The following is an 18,787-nucleotide window of genomic DNA, read 5'->3' as shown; positions in this document are numbered from 1 at the left end:
GGATGAAGATCTGGTTCCTCAAAGGGAGGATGGTTTTCTTTCAGGCAGGACCTGCAGCTCAGTTCTAGGTTGCAGTGATGATATTCTCCAGGACAGCAGTGTTCAGGATTCAAGATGAGAACCTGGCAGGTCTGATGTTCCTCAGCGGAGAACAGGAAGGGATTGCTCTGTGAGGAACATGTGGTCACGTCACTGTGGTACATCTCCCGGTTCTCAATGGGTTCCCTGCAGGGGCTCTCAAAGAACCCAGGTCAGATCTTGCTGTGGAACCCTGCAGGAGATCCCAGGGTTCTGGTTTCTTGAAGATACACAAGTAGTTTTTTTAAGAGGTCAACCTGCAGGGACAGCCACGGCTCAGAACAATTCATAACCTGTTATTAAGATTAATATGTATAATTTGCCTGTTCAAAGACCCTGCTGTGGAGAGCAGGACCTCCTCCAAGGATCTTCAGGACCCTGAGCTTAGAACACTGAGTGTCAGTGGAACCAGTTCTCCTTGTAGAACGTTAGAACCCCCCGATACCCAGCACTGTATTTAAGAAGGTCTCTGAACAATCCCGGACGGTTATTGATATTTGTCTAAATGTCTTTTGATCTCGTGGCTCCGCCCACAACATGGACACACACATAGATACTAAGATTGTATGTGTTTGTGTTTGCGTGTTTGCACGTGTGTTCTGTGACCTCCATATGACTGACCTAGCACTGAACCATTCTAAATTTGTATTTGTTTCAAAAACAAATGATCAAATAAAGTGCTTTAATTAATATCATTTGAATTGTTGAACTTTTTTCTTATCTTGGCTCTTGGGAGTTCGAACTTAAATCGGATCAGAACTGGGAAGCTGCGTAGGAAGCGGCGTCAAGCTCGCAAGTCACAGCCAGAAGCAGTAAGGCCTTACTTTCAAGCGAAAGGTACAATTTTAAGTGCTATCAAACGCGCCGTGGAAAACACCGAGGGTGAACTGGAAACAGACAATTCTGTCATTATCGGTCAATTGCTTTTATCAGGTATGAAAAAAAGAACGCGCGGCACAACGAATGAGCGCGGCGTTGTTTTATACTGAAAGGTAAAACCGGAAATTGTTGTCTAATGACTGATTGTTGCTTGCCTCGCCTGTTCCGGGTGCCCGTCTGCTTCGCCCCCCCCCACACACACACACACACCCGCGCGTGCGCCCTGCCGTTACCGGAGGCGACGAGAGGCGAGGATGATGCGCTTCGTCCTGGACTGCCTGCGGACGTCAAGAGCCGCGCGCCCCAAGGATGGAGGGTAACGTCACGTGCTTCCAACCTGCATCACGCGCACAGAGATCAGTTAGCTAAGCATTAGCGTGGGCGGTACGGAGCAGGGATGCTAAGCTAATTGTTGGCCGGCGTATGAGCCGTGCCATCGGTGATGCACGCGCGTACACACGTACCCACGCACGCACGCAGTTGAAGGGGCCCCGGTGCTGCCCCCTGCTGGAGGCTAGCTTATCAACCAGCAGGGATCCCGTGTGTGCGTGCGTGTGTGCGCGCGCAGCTTAAAGGTCGTCGGAGGAGGCGCGAGAAAGCCAAGTGGGGAAGAAGCTGCGCTCCAGCCGCTAGAGCGGGCGTCCCCTCAAATCAGAAGGTCGTCGGTTCAATCCCCGACCTCTCTTGTCTGCGTCCCGACGTGTCCTCGAGCAAGGTACCGGAAACACCGGCTGCTTGCATTGAAGCTCTGTCGCCAACAACATGAAGAAATGATATATATAGAGTGCAGTATTATGAAATAATATACAGGTTAATATAGACAAAAAATACATAGAGGTAACATGGGATCATTGGTAGAATAAAACATGATATAATGCATGAATACATTGTGCACATTCAAAATAAAGTGCACAATGATACGGCAAGATTCATAGAAATTATAACGTGCATAATATGCTAAAGCAATATATAGAACACGATACATATAATTATGTGTAGGATAATGCATAGAGATAACATATAGAAAATATACATGAACTCAGTTATTGAATGATACATGGAAATAATGCACCCGATTGTATAGAGAGCTCCAGAATTGAAGATGCCTCTCAGATGAGGGGTGCAACTTCTTCAAGTGAAGAAATTCAAGTCAAGTTGCCAAGAAAAAAAGATTTCAACAACAATAGAGAGAGAATACAAAGATATACTGCACATAACTATGCTTAGAAATGATAAATAGAAATAGTGTACACAATTATGCACACAAATGATATACAGAAACACTGCACATAATAATAATGTATTGAGAAATCTATCATGAGGCTGTCCAAGCATGTCTGCAGCTCCCTGTTTTTGTGAATGGCTGCTTGGGTTCTGCTGAGGGAGGACTGCAGTCGAGGGGAGAAGGAGACGTTCTCTTGGAGGGACGAGTCAAAGCTCCTCTTCTCTGTGACTCATCCCCTCCCCTCCCCTCCCCCTCTCTCTCCATCCTCACATTGGCGCATTACGCCTCTGCGCACCCATCGCCACGCTTGCACTCGCGGCGGCAGCTCCGCCTCCTCTGCAGTGTAGCCAAGGCGAGACGGACAGCAATGGAGGAGCCGGCGGTGCAGCGGGAGAGGACGGAGGGCCGGCAGGAGGGCGGAGGCGATGGAGGGAAGGGCGGCTCATGGAAGGGCGAGCGCTCACTGTCCTCCCTGCTCAAACACTCCTGTCTCCTCTGCTGGTCGTCTCCCAGGGACGCCGACGACACCGATGAGCGCGTCCTCGCCAAGACGGCTGAGATCAGAGTAAGAAGACCGCAGCACCTAGCGCTGGTGTGTGTGCATGCATGTGTTTCATCCATCTGTGCATGTGTGTGTGTGTGTGTGTGTAACGCCTCCATGTTTGCATGCTATGACAGGATGCACTGCCCCAAAGACTCTTTTTCTTATGATGCTGTGCTGAGGTCTGTGATGTTTGGGGAGAGGCTCCTCAGGGTTTCCTCAGGGTCTCATCAGACCCTCCTGGTCGTCCTCTGGCAGATGGATGCCAGAGGCCCTGTTGGGAGGGGGGTGGCCTTTAAAGATGGAGGCATCACCATGGCAATTTGTGCCTACAGCTCACTGGGGTGTCAGCAGGAGAAGGTTTTTGAAGATTAAACCAAACACACTGGTGCTGCTGCGCACCAGGAGGCAGTGATCACCGACAGTTGCATGAGATCTTACACACAAACACACACACACACACACACAGGCAAAGACCGTCTGCATGAATACACACATTTATTCATATACTCCTTTCCCTTCTGCACCACTGCTCACAGAGCAGGGAGGGGTGGAGTCCCTTGGGCAGGGGGCAGGGCTTAACACTCCCCGCCCCACTGTCAATAATCCAAACATTCAAACCTGATAGCAATTCAGATCTTCAGTGGACTGAAGGAGGACCATAGAGAACTACTAGTGATACTACTGGTAGTGATAGTAGTAGTCATAAGAGCAGAAGTAGTAGTTTTGGTGGTAGTAGTAGTAGTCATAGTGGCACAGGTAGCAGTAGTTAGCCAGCTAGCAGGAGGCTCTGTGGGAGCAGACAGTGAACCCTGGTCAGATTGTCCACCATTAGAGTACTTGCAGTAGGTCAGGTTACATATTACTACATGGAGTATTTGGTTAATGTAGTAGCCGTTGGTTCTTTATCTTTGACGGTTAATTGTACTTCATTAGGTACTCCTTCTCGAGTACTCAGTACTTCCACTAGTCTGGAAGGTCAGAACATTAGAGAGTGTGGTTACTGGTGTGTGTGTGTTTGTGTGTGTGACACTGTGTGTAAATCCATCTCCACAGCCCCATGTTACCACTTCAAAGAACACTGCTGAAGCCTGAAGTGCTCTGTCTTTATGTGTGTGTGGGTCTGTGTGTGAGCAGGAGCTGGAGAATGCGGTGGCAGTGGAGAACCTGGAGCTGCAGGAGCAGCAGTCAGACCGCAGGGAGCTGGAGGAGACGTTGGAGAAGCTGGAGATACAGAAGGACAAGCTGTCGCAGCAGATCAAAACCACCAGACAACTCTGCTACGAGGAGAGTCAGCAGGTAAGGAGCAGGAGCACCTGCACCTCCTCCAGGATGTCACATGACCTCGAGCAGGAGCAGGTGCACCTTCTACAGGAGGTCACCTGACCTGCAGATTGAGCTGAAGAGCTGGACACACACACACTCACCTTACCTCTGATTGGCCATCTTATCGGTGCCCCCGCCACTGCAGATCCTGTCCCTGCAGGCCCAGGAGGCCCAACGGGAGAGCCAGGTGGAGGAGTACGAGCGGGAGCTGTCCAGAGCTAGGTGGAGGCTTCGGAGGCTTCGGGAGGAGGTGAAGCTAGCCAAGCGGAAGGTGGAGGAGGCCGGGGAAAGGAACAGCCCTTTGCAGGATTCTATTCGCCAGTCCTACGAGGAGATCCTTCAGGTAAGCATCCACCTGCTCTACCCCAATTCCGCCCTGACCTCCACCTTTACTTCCATGCTATCTCCACACTGACCTCCACCTCACCTCTGACCCAACCCCCATGCCCTGACCTTGAACTCCACACTACCACATCCTGACCTCCACCATGACCTCCACCCAACGTTCCTGAGCAGACTCAACACCTAATAGGAGCAGCCAAGCTCAGACAGTGTGTTCCACATGATCCACTCCTGAAACATGATGGCTCTTTGTGGTCCTCCCAGGAGGAGAACACCCTGTGCTCCCTGTCGGGTGGTGCCGTCACCCCCGAGAGCCACCTGGAAGGTTCCACATCTCCTGCGGACACCACTGAAGAAGAGCCGCTGCCCGTGAGGCCCTGGGGGCGGAGCCAGTCCCTGCCGGCCTACGCAGACCTGATCATGGTAACCGGACCGTGGGTTGGTTAAATGGAAGGTTGGTTTGGAGGTTCGATCCACATTGAAGTCCTCAGACGACGCCACTTCTCCTTCTTGGGAAGCTGCTTCTGTCCTCGAGGTTTAAATGTCCAAGTGACTCACCGACTGGTAATGAGATGATCCTCAGGTTGATGATCTCCTGTCATCCAGTAACCTCAACCTGACAGTGACTCTCACCAGCATGGTGGCGAGAAGCCCAGAGGTCCAGCAGCTTAGAGTCCACAGATCTGCTTATTTGATCTGATAAGCTTTCCAGACCGCATCAGATCATTCGATTACCACCCAAGTTGCCCAGGGTGGAGAGTGTTCTTGTTCTGTGGACCAACAGCACCAATAGGTCTGGCAGCCCCAACCATGTGACATTGAACAGATCCTTTCAGAGATAAACGCTGACAAAGTATCTGGATCCTACCAGCCCCTGCAGATGCTCAGGCTCCTGAACCAAGCAGCTCACAGGACTATGGCATGGATCTCATGTGGATCCAGAAGGAATGTTGCCTCTGTTGAACCACACAGAAGCACCAACTGTTTTGTGCCCAGGTTGTCTCATGATGTAGGAGCTTTCACAGAGCATGAGCACGCTCAGTAGAAGGCTGGACCTCCACTACGTGGCTCGTAAGCAGTTCCTGTATGTTTGGGTGCAACCGTCACAGATGTTCCGAGTCACAGATGTTCCAAGTCACAGAAGTTCCAAGGATCCTTAGAACCTCTTTTAGGAAGGAACCTTTCAGGTATTTAGGTAGATGTTTCAAAGTACACAACAATCTTGATGGCATCATTGTGGTGAATATCGGGCTCTGCGGTCTGGTGTTTTCTGCACCTGGTGACCTCTTCCAGGACAGGATGTTTGGTTTCCTTTGCAGTGTGATGTGGCTGTGTAGCCTTAGACGTATTCAGTTCCTTGTTTTCAAAAATTCTGCAGTAAGAACACGTCCATCTACCAAACTCTCTATGTTGCCCACCAGGGGGCCAACGGTTCGTCCTTCTGCTGCAACCTGGCAGATACAAGGGAGGAGGTGGACGACAGCAGCAGCAGCTCACCAAAGGTATGGAGCTCCTCCTACTTTGCTGAACTTTGTGCTGTGGCTTGAAATTTGTCTCAACTTGTACCCTCTTAGAGTGAGTCCTGTGTTTGTGTACAGATGGATGGGTCCAATCTTGAGGATGACCCAGAGGAGGGGGACGCGGAGGAGGAGGAGGTAGAGGAGGCAAAGGGGAAGAAACTCCAGCCTGCTGCCCATTCAGACCCTCTCAGCCAGCTGGATTTCTACCGAGCAGATCCCTTTGCCCTCTGCCAAAGTGACCGTAGGTTCCCTTCTGCAAACACTGATGCTCAGACATCCACGGTCTGTACGCAAAGCTCAATGTTTGTCAGATTCTTCAGGCAAGAAGTCATGCTCGTCCAGATGTTAATCATCTAGAGTGCGCCTGGTTGTACGGTCAGTGACCTCAGGTAAGTTGTTCTGGACTGGACAGAGTCGGTGGAAGGGCCACAGATGATGCTATATTTAGCCTGGAATTGTCCAGAGCTGTTCCACCTGGTGAAGAACCAGGTTACCTGAAGCTTCAGGCCTCCTGTTTTTAGTTGTCTCTCCGTATTCCTCCTGCTTCTGATGTTCAGTTTGAGGTCAGCAGATCATCAGAAACATTTCAGGTTGTAACTCCAGACCACCACTAGGTTTAAATGAAATAAGCCTGGTCTCTTAAAATCCAGGAGATTAAAAAACATCAATCAGATAGTCCTTACAAGACCTTTCCATCTTCTCTGTTCTATGTTTGCAGACGATGTGTTCAACGAAGACCTGTTCCCTAAAACTGACTTGTCTGGTGAGTAGTACCACAGTGGTAGTCTTGTTACGTGGGAGCACGTCACTTGCCATGCACTGTAAATGTCACTCAGACTAGAACGATCCAGTTGCATTGGTTTCATATTGTCTGCATCTGTCCTCCTGGTAATCCCAAGCCTGTCTTCCAGATGGATTTGCCTCTGACCCCTTCAAAGGCAGTGACCCCTTTGGGGCTGATGTTATGTTCCCCGAGACCAAAGGCAGCGGGAAGGATGGGCTAGGGAATGCTGGTGAAGAAGCAGACACCAGTCTGTCCTGTGCCGAAAACAAGGCCTCCACAGGAACCCAGTGCTTTGAGTCAGAATTCCCCGATGAGGACAGCGATATCGAAATCAGCTACAGCCACGAGGACCTGGATACAGCCGCCACTGCTGACAGCCGTCTGGGTTTCAAGCCTATCCAGAGCTCCTCAGAGGAGCTAGGTCCAGAGCCCATACGGGGCTGGCGCTCCGCGGGTCAGTACTCCACTGAGTCCGACCCAAATGGCTACGAGCTGGACCTGGGCACTGTGTCCCCACCCTCAGATATAGAAGAGCACAGCCTTGGATCACTCGCTAGAGAATTTGTCACGACGACAACAGAGGAACCAGAGAAAGGTACTTCTACTCAAACACCTGCTCTCATGTTATAAAGATACTTGAATGTACTAGAACCGCTGCTCCTGTTCAAAGTTCTGGCCCACGATGGTTGTACCATGTAGGGTTCATCTTTCATTCTTGTCTTCCAGCTGCCCTTCTTCCTGAGCCCGGAGCCCAAGCTGGGCCGGAACCATACCCAACAGGCAGGACAGAACAAACTCAGTCCATGGACGTCTCCCCCAGTCAGGGACAGGAGTGCGGAAATAACATGGAAGAGGAACCAGGGAACCTCACAACTCCACAGAACTCAGTAGACTCCCAGAACCTCTTGGCCCAAGTCGAGGATGAGCAGATTGACCTCAGCTTCAAGCTGAACTATGAATCAATGGGCCAGGCTTCCTTTGACCCCTACGGCTTTAAGCTCAGTCCAGAACATTCTGGTCATACCCTTTTAGACCCAGACGAAGCTGAGCTTAGTCTAGAATCAAGTGACCAGGAACTGACCTTTGACCCCAAGCCTTCCTCTTCTCACCCCGACCAAGCAAGTTTCGATCACTACGATTTTGACCTGACTTCCTCTCAGATGGTTCGGGATTCTGATCCCTATGGCTTTAAGCTCAGCCCTGAACAGGAGAACCAGGAGGTACTGGACCTATGTAGCCACAATAAACAGAGTGCTGTAGAGTTTAGCAACTTTGACGACAAGGAGCAAGTGGAACCCTTTAACTGTAGCAATCAGGAAGTACTGGGTCCTCCTGTCCCCGAGAATCAAGAAGTGCTTGAACATTATAGCAGTAACAACAACCAGGTACTGTTGGATTTGTTTGACAACGGAAACCAGGAAGTGGTGGAACCCTCATGTCTTGTCAGTGGGGAGGAAAAGCTGGAGCTCCCGGACCTCTGCACTCATGAGAACCAGGAGGTGGTGGAACCGTACGGCCTAAGTGACTCCAAACAGCTTGAGTTCCACGTCGGCGAGAACCAAGAGGTGCTGGAACTTCCAAGCCATGGCAACGTGGAACTGTCAGACTTCTCCTGTCCTGAAAACCAAGAAGTGCCAGATTTAGACAATCTGGGCAACCAAGAACTCATTTTTTTTAGCACTGACAAAAACCAAGAAGTGCTAGCTACAGGCAACAATGGTAATAAGGAACAGTTGGATCTGGGTAGAAACGAAAGCCGAGAATTGTCAGATTTAGGAAGCAATGGCAACCAGGAAGTGCTTGCCAAATTCATCAAGGAAGTTTGCCCTGAAAAGAACAACAACCAGCGGGTGCTGGAGTCGGAGGTCAGCGTCAGCTCCACTAATAACAGCTCAGACAGCTCTGTGGCCTCAGAAGACCTGCTGGGACTAGAACTGAGCAATGCCAGCACCCTCTCTGCCACCACAACCAACGCCAATAACGCAGAGACCATCTTCACTGCCTTCAGCAAGCTGCCTGCCAACCAGGGCCTCACCACATCCAACACCCCGGCAGCTCACCGCTTCATTGAAGGTGACCTGGGCTCGGCATTCAGGGCTGGAGGATACATCGGCTGTCCGGACGTAGCGGACGACCTGGAGCCTCTGGGGCCCCAGCAGGTCACCAGGGCGGCAGAGCCAGTCCAGCTTGTCAGACCGGTGAGGCCTCCTCGGCCTTCGCTCAGGGTAAGTTTCCAAACTTCCGCCAAAATTAAACAACGGGTCCACACTTTATGTGGTCCTTTAAGTCAAGATGGCTCAGGTGACCTTCTGATGAATACCAGACCTGACCAGAACATGCACTGCTAGCAATACCAGCATCAGGGTACATCTTGCGGCATACCCGACCAGAATTTATAGACCTCCTAGAACGTCCCCACAGCCAATTCACTGAGACATTCAGAGCTTCTCGCCACTCTTACTTTGAAAGTCCTGTGTTGTCGGTTTAATCACCAGCTCTGACTTGGTGCTGCTTTGTTCTCACACTTAAGCAAAAACACCTGTGAGCACCAACCAAACACCAACCAATCACCTGCCTTATGGCAGGTGATTGGTTGGGGCCCAGTGATTGACAGGTGACCCTGCCCATCCCAGGGTGTCACTTTGGACTGTCAGACATTTTGGTATGACCTCAATTTTTCCTGCTTTTCCTTCCTCTGATTCAGGCCAAGGAGAAGGCCCAGAACCAGGCCCGGGTTCAGGCCCAGGATCAGGACCAGGACCAGGATCAGACTCAGGAAATTGACCTGAAGTGACCACCCAGCACCACTGCTGAGTTCATATGTCAGCTGAGTTCCTGTGATGCAAACAACCAGAGGGATGGAGCTGGCGCAATGATGGCGAGGATGAAGGAGGTGACTCTGTGGTTCTTTAAAAACTGTAGCCTCTCTGATGGAGGTTCTTAAGGTCTAAGGGGAGCCCTGGAACCAGGAAGTCGTTCTGACCACTCTGTCCCGTGGGACCAGCAGGCTTCATCTTGCGCGGTGGAGCAGATGTACCTTCCCTCCACCCCCCCACCTGTACTTCATTAGAATAGATGTAGAACCAAACAACTTCCTGGAAAACCCTGTGTTCCCAAAAGGTGCTCTGAGGAATGCTGCAACACCCGTCCACCTGTTTCTCCTTAGTGTTGGCAGCGGTTGGGTTCAGATCCCCCCCAACTGGCCCAATCTTGTTGGATTGGCCCCAAACGGCTGAAGCCCCAGAACATGTATGCCTGGATTCACAGGTTAAATGTACATAGATTATAGATTATAGATTATAGATTATAGATTATAGATTATAGATTATAGATTATATCCTCTGCAACAGTCAGTCATGGTTTTGAAAGTAGCCTGTCCATTAGTAGTTGTAGGTTTGACCTGGATGAGAGTTTTGTCGATTCAGTTCACGTGAGTCCCTGTCCACTTCGTTGCCATGGTAACACGCTTAACCAACTCATTTCTTGAAACATTGAGATATCGGTGGTTCATGCTAACAGAACAATAACCCAGCACTGCAGGTCAGCTCCTCGAGCTCCACTGGTTGCACAGACAGGCGCTCTTGGCTGTGTTCACAGTCTACGTTCTCACTTTTTTGTTCTGGTTTCTCAGCTCAACCCCATTCTCCTTCTGACCTTGACATGGTATCTTCCACCCAAGAAGCACTCACTTGTGTCAGAGGTGTTTGGACGTCAGAAATGCTGTCCTGGACTTTCAGGCTGTTCCTCAGTCTGCGGGATTCTTCAGCCTCAGAACATCTAAAGGCTTTGGGATTCTGGAAAGACCCTGTTCTTTCCTCAAAGATCAGACGCCAGACACAGAAAGTGACCCAAACCTCAGTCCAGTGGCAGCAGCAACCTGGCAAACCATGGACTGCTCCTGCAGATTATTTCACCAACATTACACACCACAGCCATGTCCAGGGAGCGCTAGCTTGTTAGCAAAGTGCTCCTCCACCTCAACCCTGTGCTGAACCCCTGACCTTGGCCTCCGATTGCTCCCTCAGAGAACTTTATTTTGAACCTACCTCATTTTGTCCAAACGTCATAGGAACACTGTGAACCCTGTGGCACCAGGGTCAGCCTACAGTTAGCATGAAAGTTAGCATATGCAGTAGTAGCAAGATGCAGCACCAACCACACGGATCCTCAGGAGACGGCTCTGAAGAAGGAGCCGTATCCTGTTGAAAGATCACGTGGCCTCGCTCAAATTGGGTTGGTCAGACGATCAGCTCTTATCAATACCTTTCATCGACTGTAAACCAGGACCTCTGGATTCAGTTAGCGCTGCTAGCAGATCACCCGTCCTGGGGAGGTTAGCAGGTAACTTCGGCAGAGCCTGTCTCTGGTTCTCCAGCTGCAGAGTCAGAGAGCGTCCGATCAGTTGGTCCAGAGGACTCCACCTGACAAACATCCATTGCAGGCAGATGTCCTACATTCTCCAGAAGGTTCCTCAGATCTCCTCACCTGTTAACTGTTAGCACCTAGACGGTCCCAAATTCTGTGTTTATTTTAGCTGGTGATCCTGGAGGAACCCCTGCAGAACCTTTGATGGAACCCTTTTGGCTCCATGGGCCAAGCAGAACCAGGACAAAAATCTGCTTCCAGACCTTCCAGGCTCTGTGCTACTGGACCTGCAGCTGGTTCTCTGCCTTCATGACACAGAACGTTCTACTCTCAGATTCAGGGGTAAGCCAGAACCCGGGTCTAGGATCAGTAGAGCCATAAGATGATGTTCTCTGTGATTGATCCTGTTCCATCCCCTTATGTTCCTGTTCCATGTCTAAACCAGAACCCTGTGGGAACCACTCACACACACCTCACTTCTGTATCCCTTGGTTTTAAGATGGTTCCCCATGGAATCATCAGAGAACATCCGAACAATCCCCAGTGTCCAAAGTCACGTGGAGCAGAATCACCATCTCCTGTTCCACAGCTGGAGGCTGATTCCTCTGGGTAGTGTCTGAGTGATGGGGGAGAAGTCATTTTTCCCCGGTACACTCCATGTGAATGCACTTTAAAAGGCATGCGTTGACCTCCGACCCTTTGGTCATGGATATGCCCCGGTCGTCCATGCCAACGGTGTAACTTGTGACCTTGTGTGTGACATTGTCTGAACAGCCAAATAAAAGCAGACTCATTCTGTTTCTGTACATCTCATTTTGCTTTGTCCAGAAATGTCCCAGATGACTGGGTCTTTTCGCCATGGCAACTGACAACAGAGGACTTTACAGGGGCATTTTGCCAGAGGACTTGTCACCATGGAGACTGACGGCATATTGCCGTGGAGACTGACACTATAGAAGCAGCCTGGAACACGTCATTATGGCAGTTGATGATGGATGAAGAGACTGGGACATGGTACTGCTAATGAAAACCACCAGAGAAGACCAGGAGAAAAAACAGAGGGTTTAATGGTCATGACAGTCAAAGCACAGGAGGACCTAGAGATTTCCATCCCACAGGTTCTTAGAGGGCTAGAGGAACTTCCAGGGGGTGGACACATGGATGGAGAGAGACACGATTTCTCACGTCACCACCAGGTGTCCTCGGACATTACATTAAATTACAGTCAAAGCGACTTACAGTAGAGAGGTCAGGGATTGAACTCAGAACCTCATACACACAAAGCATGTGCTCTACCACTGAGCTACACATTCGGCTTCGTTAGTGGTTAGTGAATGAGAACAGAAGCATGGAACCCAAAGGTCTCAGACTTGGAGCTTCTGAAGGTTCCATATCCAACAGAACGTCTGACGAAGTCACATCCTCCAAGGTTTTCCGTCCGGTTCCTCGCTTATAAACATGAGAGTGGTTGCAATGGAAATAAAACTGATAGGGCACACACAGACACACACACACAAACTGTATATACACACACGTAAACAACGCATACATACACCCATCAACACACGCAGCCTACACCACCCTGGAGGTCTGGGTGTCCTTCCTCCGTCGGCAGCGCCGGCAGCAGACCACAGTTACTGTGACAACCAGGATGAGGATGAGGAGGAGGATGAAGAGTCCTCCAATCAGGGCCCCCAGGCTGAGCTCTGTGGAGAGAGCAGGCGGTCATATGAGCAGAGGCGCTGCTTTGAGCTGCTGAAGTTCTGAACCTGGAACCCTCTTAAGATCTGCTGCTGGAACTCCTGTCCCCAGTTCATTTAAGCCAGATCTACACCTGGAGTTTCTCCTCAGGTGCTGTGGAGAACCAGCTTTGGTCACACGTGTTCTCCCCGGATGTTCACCTCAGTGATCAAAAAAGTCCTTCCACTGAATACCTCCTTCTGCTGGGACCTTCCATCCAGGACTCTGTTCTACCCTGGTTTTACTCCGTTCTAGTCAGATTCTCTACAGGTTCTGGTCACAGAACTGCAGTGATGACACCAGAACCACCCACTGTGTGTGGTTCCTGTTTCAGCGCCAAGGAATGAGCCCTGCAGTTAGATGACCAGGGAGATCCTGGCATGTAGCAGGTGTGATCCAGTGTGGGACAGGGGTGTGACTCATTGCAGCAGGTGTTATCCAGTGTGTGACCTGCTTTATGATTAGTGTGTGATCGGGAGTGCAGCAGGTGTGATCAGTGTGTGATGAGTGTGTGATTTGTTGCAGCAGGTTTGCGTACCTTGCAGGATGTTGAAGTCCCCCTTCGTGCAGAGCTGGGAGCTCCAGGCCCCCAGCTGGAAGTTCTTGTCCCTAGAGGGGACAAAGGCAGCCACCATGAAGCAGTATCTCTGGCCGGCATCCAGGTTGGAGACCTTCGCCATGTTGGTGTCTGAGAAGAGGTCCCTCTGAGGAGGAACCGGGGAACCCACAACATGCAGTCATTGATCTGATAGAACACCACTTAGGTTCCTGATGGCATGGAGGAGGGGAGGGGGTTCTACCTTCCCGGTACTCCCAGACTTGTAGTAGCTGATCTTATACTTGAGGTCGTTCCTCAGAATGTCTCTGATGGTCTGCTGCCGGCCCCTCCTGTAGATGCTGGTCAGAGGGTCCGTGATGTTCAGCGACACCGTCCTATTGTCCACATCCTCCACTGAGAAGCTGACAGCACTTATCTCACCTGAGAACCAGGAGAAACCACCAGAACCTGGGTCACTTACAGGAAGCTCCTTCTTGTGTTTTACTCTCCCTGAGGTTCCTCACCTGAGGTTCCTCAGTCTGTTCCACCTGAATTAGCATACCTAAGTTTTATCAGAATACAGGAATATTTCTTTCCTGAGGAGATCCAACTGAGCTGCAGCCTGGCTTGCGCCTCCAGCCCCAGATGTTCTATCATGTATCTAAAAGGAGACCCAAGAAAATTTCAACCAAAGCAGGGGTTGGTTGTTGTGTGGTGGTTGGACCTCCAAAGGTCTCTGGTTTGCAGGTTGGTCTCAGGGTCTCCTCTAACATTTCTTCACCTGAAATCCTTTACCAAATTCCTTCTTGTGTGTGTGTGTGTGTGTGTGTGTGTGTGTGTGTGTGTGTGTGTGTGTGTGTGTGTGTGTGTGTGTGTGTGTGTGTGTGTTTGTGTGTGTGTGTGTGTGTGTGTGTGTGTGTGTGTGTGTGTGTGTGTGTGTGTGTGTGTGTGTGTGTGTGCGCAGTACCTACTCTCCCTGTAGGGGTTGAAAGGTGGGGAGAAGGTGTGAGGAAACTCCTCTAGGCCATAATCATTGTCGGAGTCCAGGGGTTCCGTCTTTACGTCAGCCACATAACTCCTGCCCAGAAAGGGGGGTTACCGAAGAGTGTGTGCATGTGTGCATATGTGTGTGTGTGTGCTGGGGGTGGGTTGGGTTCTACCTGTCAAGCGAAACCAGGTCCTGGGTCAAGTCGCAGTGGTCCTCCTTGATCTGGATGCAGTTGGGACTATTTTCCCAGTTCCCCTCATCCCTGAGAGAACCGGAGAACCTTCTTCATCTAGAGCCCCAGACCACTATCTTCTGTGTGTGTGTGTGTGTGTGTGTGTGTGTGTGTGTGTGTGTGTGTGTGTGTGTCTGTGTGTGTGTGTGTCTGTGTTTGTGTGTGTCTGTGTGTGAGTGTGTACCCACATGGAGAAGAATACGGTGAAGGTGTAGTCGTCAGAGGGGTTGCCTGTCCACATCAGGGTCGTCTTGAAGTCCAGAGAGACCCAGTGCACGTTCTCTGCCTTGGGAACCGAGTCTGAGGAGATTACGCCATTAGGATCTAGTGTGTGTGTTTGTTTGGGGGGGTGGGGGGGGCATGTCCTTCATTCTCTGGGCGTTAATGTCAATGACTTCACATCCTGCTGATCATCACAATAAGTGTAAAATTACAATCAAAATTAAAGTTTCTGTTTGATCCTTAAAAAAATCTCACTGATTGTTTGGATGAATAATAGATGATCGTAATCAGTCACAGATGTTCCGTACAGATGTTCCCTTCTCTTTTGATCAGGTTGATCAGGAATTCCAATAATATGACGTTCCTGACGGCAGGCTGAGACCGCCCCACCAGGGACAAGTGACAAAGGTCTGTAGAACCAGAACCGCCCGTGTAAGCACCCCTTATTACAGTGTAACAACAGTGTAATAATTGTGGAATAGCCTAGCAGTCCCAAAAAGGAAGTTATGCCGTGCTGAGAAACGGAGCGACCCTCCGGCGTCGATGGCGATGAGGTACTTACCTGCGGCACCAAAGGTCCAGATGTACACGCACACACCCACCCACAGCAGCCCCCAAGCTGAGGCCATGTTCTAGAAGAATCTTCTTAGGAGTGCAGGCGCGGCGGAGCTTCTTGCGGGTGCAAGCAGTGGACTGAGGGGCACCGCCTGGAATCGGGGTCCGCTCAGGGGCTGTCCCGCCCCTGGCCCTGGGTGCTCCACTGCGATTGGCTGCTCCACAGCGCAATGGGGGACAAGAAAGTTCCTCGGGATCTCCACCCCTTCAAGATTCACCGACTCACAGGCATGTAAACACCAGCAGGACCTGACGCTTCCACCCATTCCAGCAGAACCGCGAACTGCAACACGCTGTTGTTCTCCTGCCAGGACCAAATACCAACGGCCACGTTGCCACGGCAGCCAGCAGGCAACATTCCAAGTTCTTCAAGTTCACATTCTGGTCACAGAACCTAATCCCCTGTTTCCACACACATACACACACACACACACACACACACACACACACACACACACACACACACATCCTGGAAAGGATCTATCTCCGTCCATGTTCTCTGGTGTGTTTCCAGATGTTCACCCTCTTCCACCTATGATCCCCCCCTCCCTCCGTCTGACAGCCTAGAGTGTGTGTGTATTTTATGGTGGAAAAAAAATGCTTCCTCTCTCATTCATGGGGGCGTGGCCAATCACAGCTGACACTGTGGCCTCTGTGGCAAGAGGGAGGGCTTATCCCGGACAGGTCAGCTGTCCATGATCCAACATTCACCCTCTCAGTCACACCTGACGATAATTTAATGCATTCTGGGGGCTGTCGGAGGTCATGGCCCAGAGAGCAGCAGATCAGTGTGTCAGCTGCGCTGTCAATCACAGGTCGTCATGGAAATTTGACTTCCCTCATGAAGAACATTGAAAAAGCCCTGGGTTTGTGGAGGAGTTATTCTTCCCACTCCACCTGCCAAAATAGCCCCCCCCCCCCCATGGCCTCTGATTGGATGAATGGGACCTGCTCCCACACTGAGGCTTCTCCTCACCCAGCCCACAGAGCCTTGGCTGGTGGAGGAGGAGGAGGAGGAGAGGTCCAGACATTTGGAAACAATCAGCAGACAAGACCATCCGTGCTGCTTTCAGGCTTGGGTTCTCAATGGAAAGAACCAGATCACAGCAAAGCCGAGGCTCTCCTCGCACACCCCGGTCAGAACCGGAGCTGCTGTTAAACAGCAGATCTTCCCATGGGCCTCCATAATCCGTCCCATGTTTTTGGGCTTCAGTGAACTGGCAGGGACACATTCTTACATAATCATTTTCATCATCTTTGTCTGAAGAACACGGGCTGGGGTTCGTGCTGTGTTCAGGGAACGTCAGGAATTCAGGTGCTGTTTTTGTTTGTGTGTTTGAGAAGAAAGAGGAGGGGGAGGAAGAGAGCACAAAAACTACAGGCTGAAGAGCAACAGCTGGTTTGAATCAGCCAGGCTGGAAGTTATCCAAGGGTACACCAAGAACCTGATCCATAAGAAGAGTCCTGAAACAGCTCACAAACAAATAAGGAGGAGATGAAACACAAATAATGTTTGGGGATTGAGAAGCACGCAGAGATGTTTCCTCAGGAAGAACACGGGTACATGGTTAGAATGTCCATGTCGTATTCATGTGATCTTGGGGTGGAGTGGGGGTCTACTGAGCAGGGCTCTGGTGCTCCATAATGGTCCAGATGTTTGTACCTGCTTCTGCCAAGGCTCCTGGAGGTGTGGCCGGGTGGAGGGGTCTGGATATGGACGGACACTGAAGGCACCAGGAACTGCAACAGTCTGAAACCTCGGCCCCTCCTGCTAACCTCCATTGGGGCGGGCCAGTCCCTTAGCAGATCATTGAGGGCAGCTGGACTATGTGACTGCAGAGGGGCAGCTGCAGTTCATCCCCATGGCAACAGTCTGGACTCAGTCCAAACATCTGGACCATCATGGAGGCCCGAGACCTGCTCTTCAGTGGATGGGGGGTGCATTCCGGGGGGGGGGGGGGGGGGGGGCAAAAGTCTGGGGAGTGAGGGGGTGAAGGGGGTTGTTTGTGTGAGAAGAGCCCGGTCAGTCCTGGCCGTGGTCCCACCCACTGACTCACTGCTGCTGAGTGGGTGTGTGTGTATGTGTGTCACCACATCCCCTTCGTCAGCGCGTTGGCCCTCCCTGTGCTTGTGTGTGTGTTTGTTCGTGTGTGTGTGTGTGTGTGTGTGTTTGTCTGTGTTTGTGTTGGGGGGGCATTGCTTCGGCTACAGTCTTGCAAGTGTGTGCTGGACTTATTCAAGATGTGATGTGATACTAAACGCTTTGAATCTTGAATCTTGGAATCTTGGATCTTGAATCTGTAAGTCCAGCACACACACACTCTGACTGAGCATGCTCAGAAGAACACGGGTGCCATTTCACCCCTCAGCCTCACTGGCTCTGATTGGCTGTTTCTATGTGGGGGGGGAGTAAATGTCATAGTTACCCTGTTGTTCCTCCAGTATTGCCACATTGGGGGGTGACGTTTGGGTGAGTCAAAAGGTCTGAGTGACGCTGAAAGGGTGGGCCACGCTCAATAAGTCACCCCCCACGTACCTGTTGGTAATGGTTTTGCATGCGAAAACATGACTCTGAGTCTGAGTACAAGTACAGAGACTACAAGCATGGCCGCCATGGCCAGCTTTAGCAGAAGGTCTGAACCTGGGCCCCTCGCAGCAGAGCAGAAGCGGAACTTTGGTGTTCTCTCCATGTTCTCCTACTCAGCTGACTCCCCGCCTCCTGCCCCAGACACAGGAGGTGGCATCTAACCTGAGCTAGAATAATGAAGGACGAGGTGTCTCCAAACACCTGTCTACTACTCACTCTCCCAAGTCACCATCCCTGAAAACACCTGGTACAGCAAATGGATCCAAGATGCCCCCCTTAGTGTTGGTGGGCCATGTGGAACATCTGGATCCAAATACTACAGAGTGAGAACTTCTCTAATATTCCAAATCTGGACATTTAGAGGAGTGGAGCTGAGATGTTCCAGGTGCTCCTGGAGGAACAGACTGTCCTGGGGCAATGGTTCTTCCCATAGACTTCCTGGTTCCAGAGTCTGGTACCTCCAGGCAGACTCTGTAGGGACCCTGTCATGTGACATTCCATAACTGTGGCTGGGCGATGTTTCCCACAGAAAGCAAGCGTAAGGAGCCGCATTCTCTGACTCTCTTAGGAACCTCAAAGAGCCTCTGTAAACACACTGCTGCAGAACATGGGTCAGACACATGTCCTCTGAGGGTTGGAACTCCCTGAGGACATCAGACACGTCTCTATTGTGGGTTGTGTGTGTGTGTGAGTGTGTGTATGTGTGTTTGTGTGTGTCTGATGGGGGGGACATGTCCTTAATTTTCTGGGCGTTAAGTTCAATGACTTCACTTCCTGCTTATCATCCCATTTAGTGTCAAATTGA

General features: G+C 50.8%; 2 protein-coding genes across 6 annotated transcripts; one reads left to right on the top strand and one right to left on the bottom strand.

Annotated features, from left to right (window-relative positions):
• Positions 1-1,174: 1,174 nt before the first annotated feature.
• Positions 1,175-11,860, top strand: LOC147230180 (uncharacterized). Of its 5 annotated transcripts, none has more exons than XR_015106674.1 (12): positions 1,175-1,273; positions 2,508-2,747; positions 3,861-4,022; positions 4,195-4,392; positions 4,656-4,814; positions 5,813-5,893; positions 5,990-6,152; positions 6,630-6,674; positions 6,823-7,290; positions 7,422-8,920; positions 9,400-9,588; positions 10,327-11,860. XR_015106674.1 is itself a non-coding variant. In XM_086153423.1 (11 exons), exons 2-11 carry the CDS (start codon positions 2,550-2,552, stop codon positions 9,487-9,489), a joined length of 3,063 nt encoding a protein of 1,020 aa, XP_086009549.1. In that variant the 5' UTR covers positions 1,175-1,273; positions 2,508-2,549; the 3' UTR covers positions 9,490-11,860. The 5 variants fall into 5 exon arrangements, 3 of the variants coding, with proteins under 3 accessions (XP_086009549.1, XP_086009550.1, XP_086009551.1); XR_015106675.1 differs by having other exon boundaries at positions 9,400-11,402; positions 11,506-11,860; XM_086153423.1 differs by having other exon boundaries at positions 9,400-11,860.
• A 242-nt stretch (positions 11,861-12,102) lies between these two features.
• Positions 12,103-15,788, bottom strand: LOC147230179 (tissue factor-like). The gene is made up of 7 exons (XM_086153422.1): positions 15,343-15,788; positions 14,747-14,858; positions 14,499-14,588; positions 14,310-14,416; positions 13,601-13,779; positions 13,339-13,504; positions 12,103-12,766 (listed from the first exon to the last, which is right to left on the bottom strand). Exons 1-7 carry the CDS (start codon positions 15,407-15,409, stop codon positions 12,633-12,635), a joined length of 855 nt encoding a protein of 284 aa, XP_086009548.1. The 5' UTR covers positions 15,410-15,788; the 3' UTR covers positions 12,103-12,632.
• Between the last annotated feature and the right edge of the window lie 2,999 nt (positions 15,789-18,787).

The sequence above is a fragment of the Fistularia commersonii genome, chromosome 10, assembly GCF_037954325.1.
Source record: "Fistularia commersonii isolate RoL2024-O1a breed Wild chromosome 10, RoL_Fcom_v1.0, whole genome shotgun sequence".
Taxonomy (NCBI): domain Eukaryota; kingdom Metazoa; phylum Chordata; class Actinopteri; order Syngnathiformes; family Fistulariidae; genus Fistularia; species Fistularia commersonii.
The sequence above is the reverse complement of the archived record's forward strand: the minus strand, read 5'-3'. Positions and strand labels throughout refer to the sequence as shown.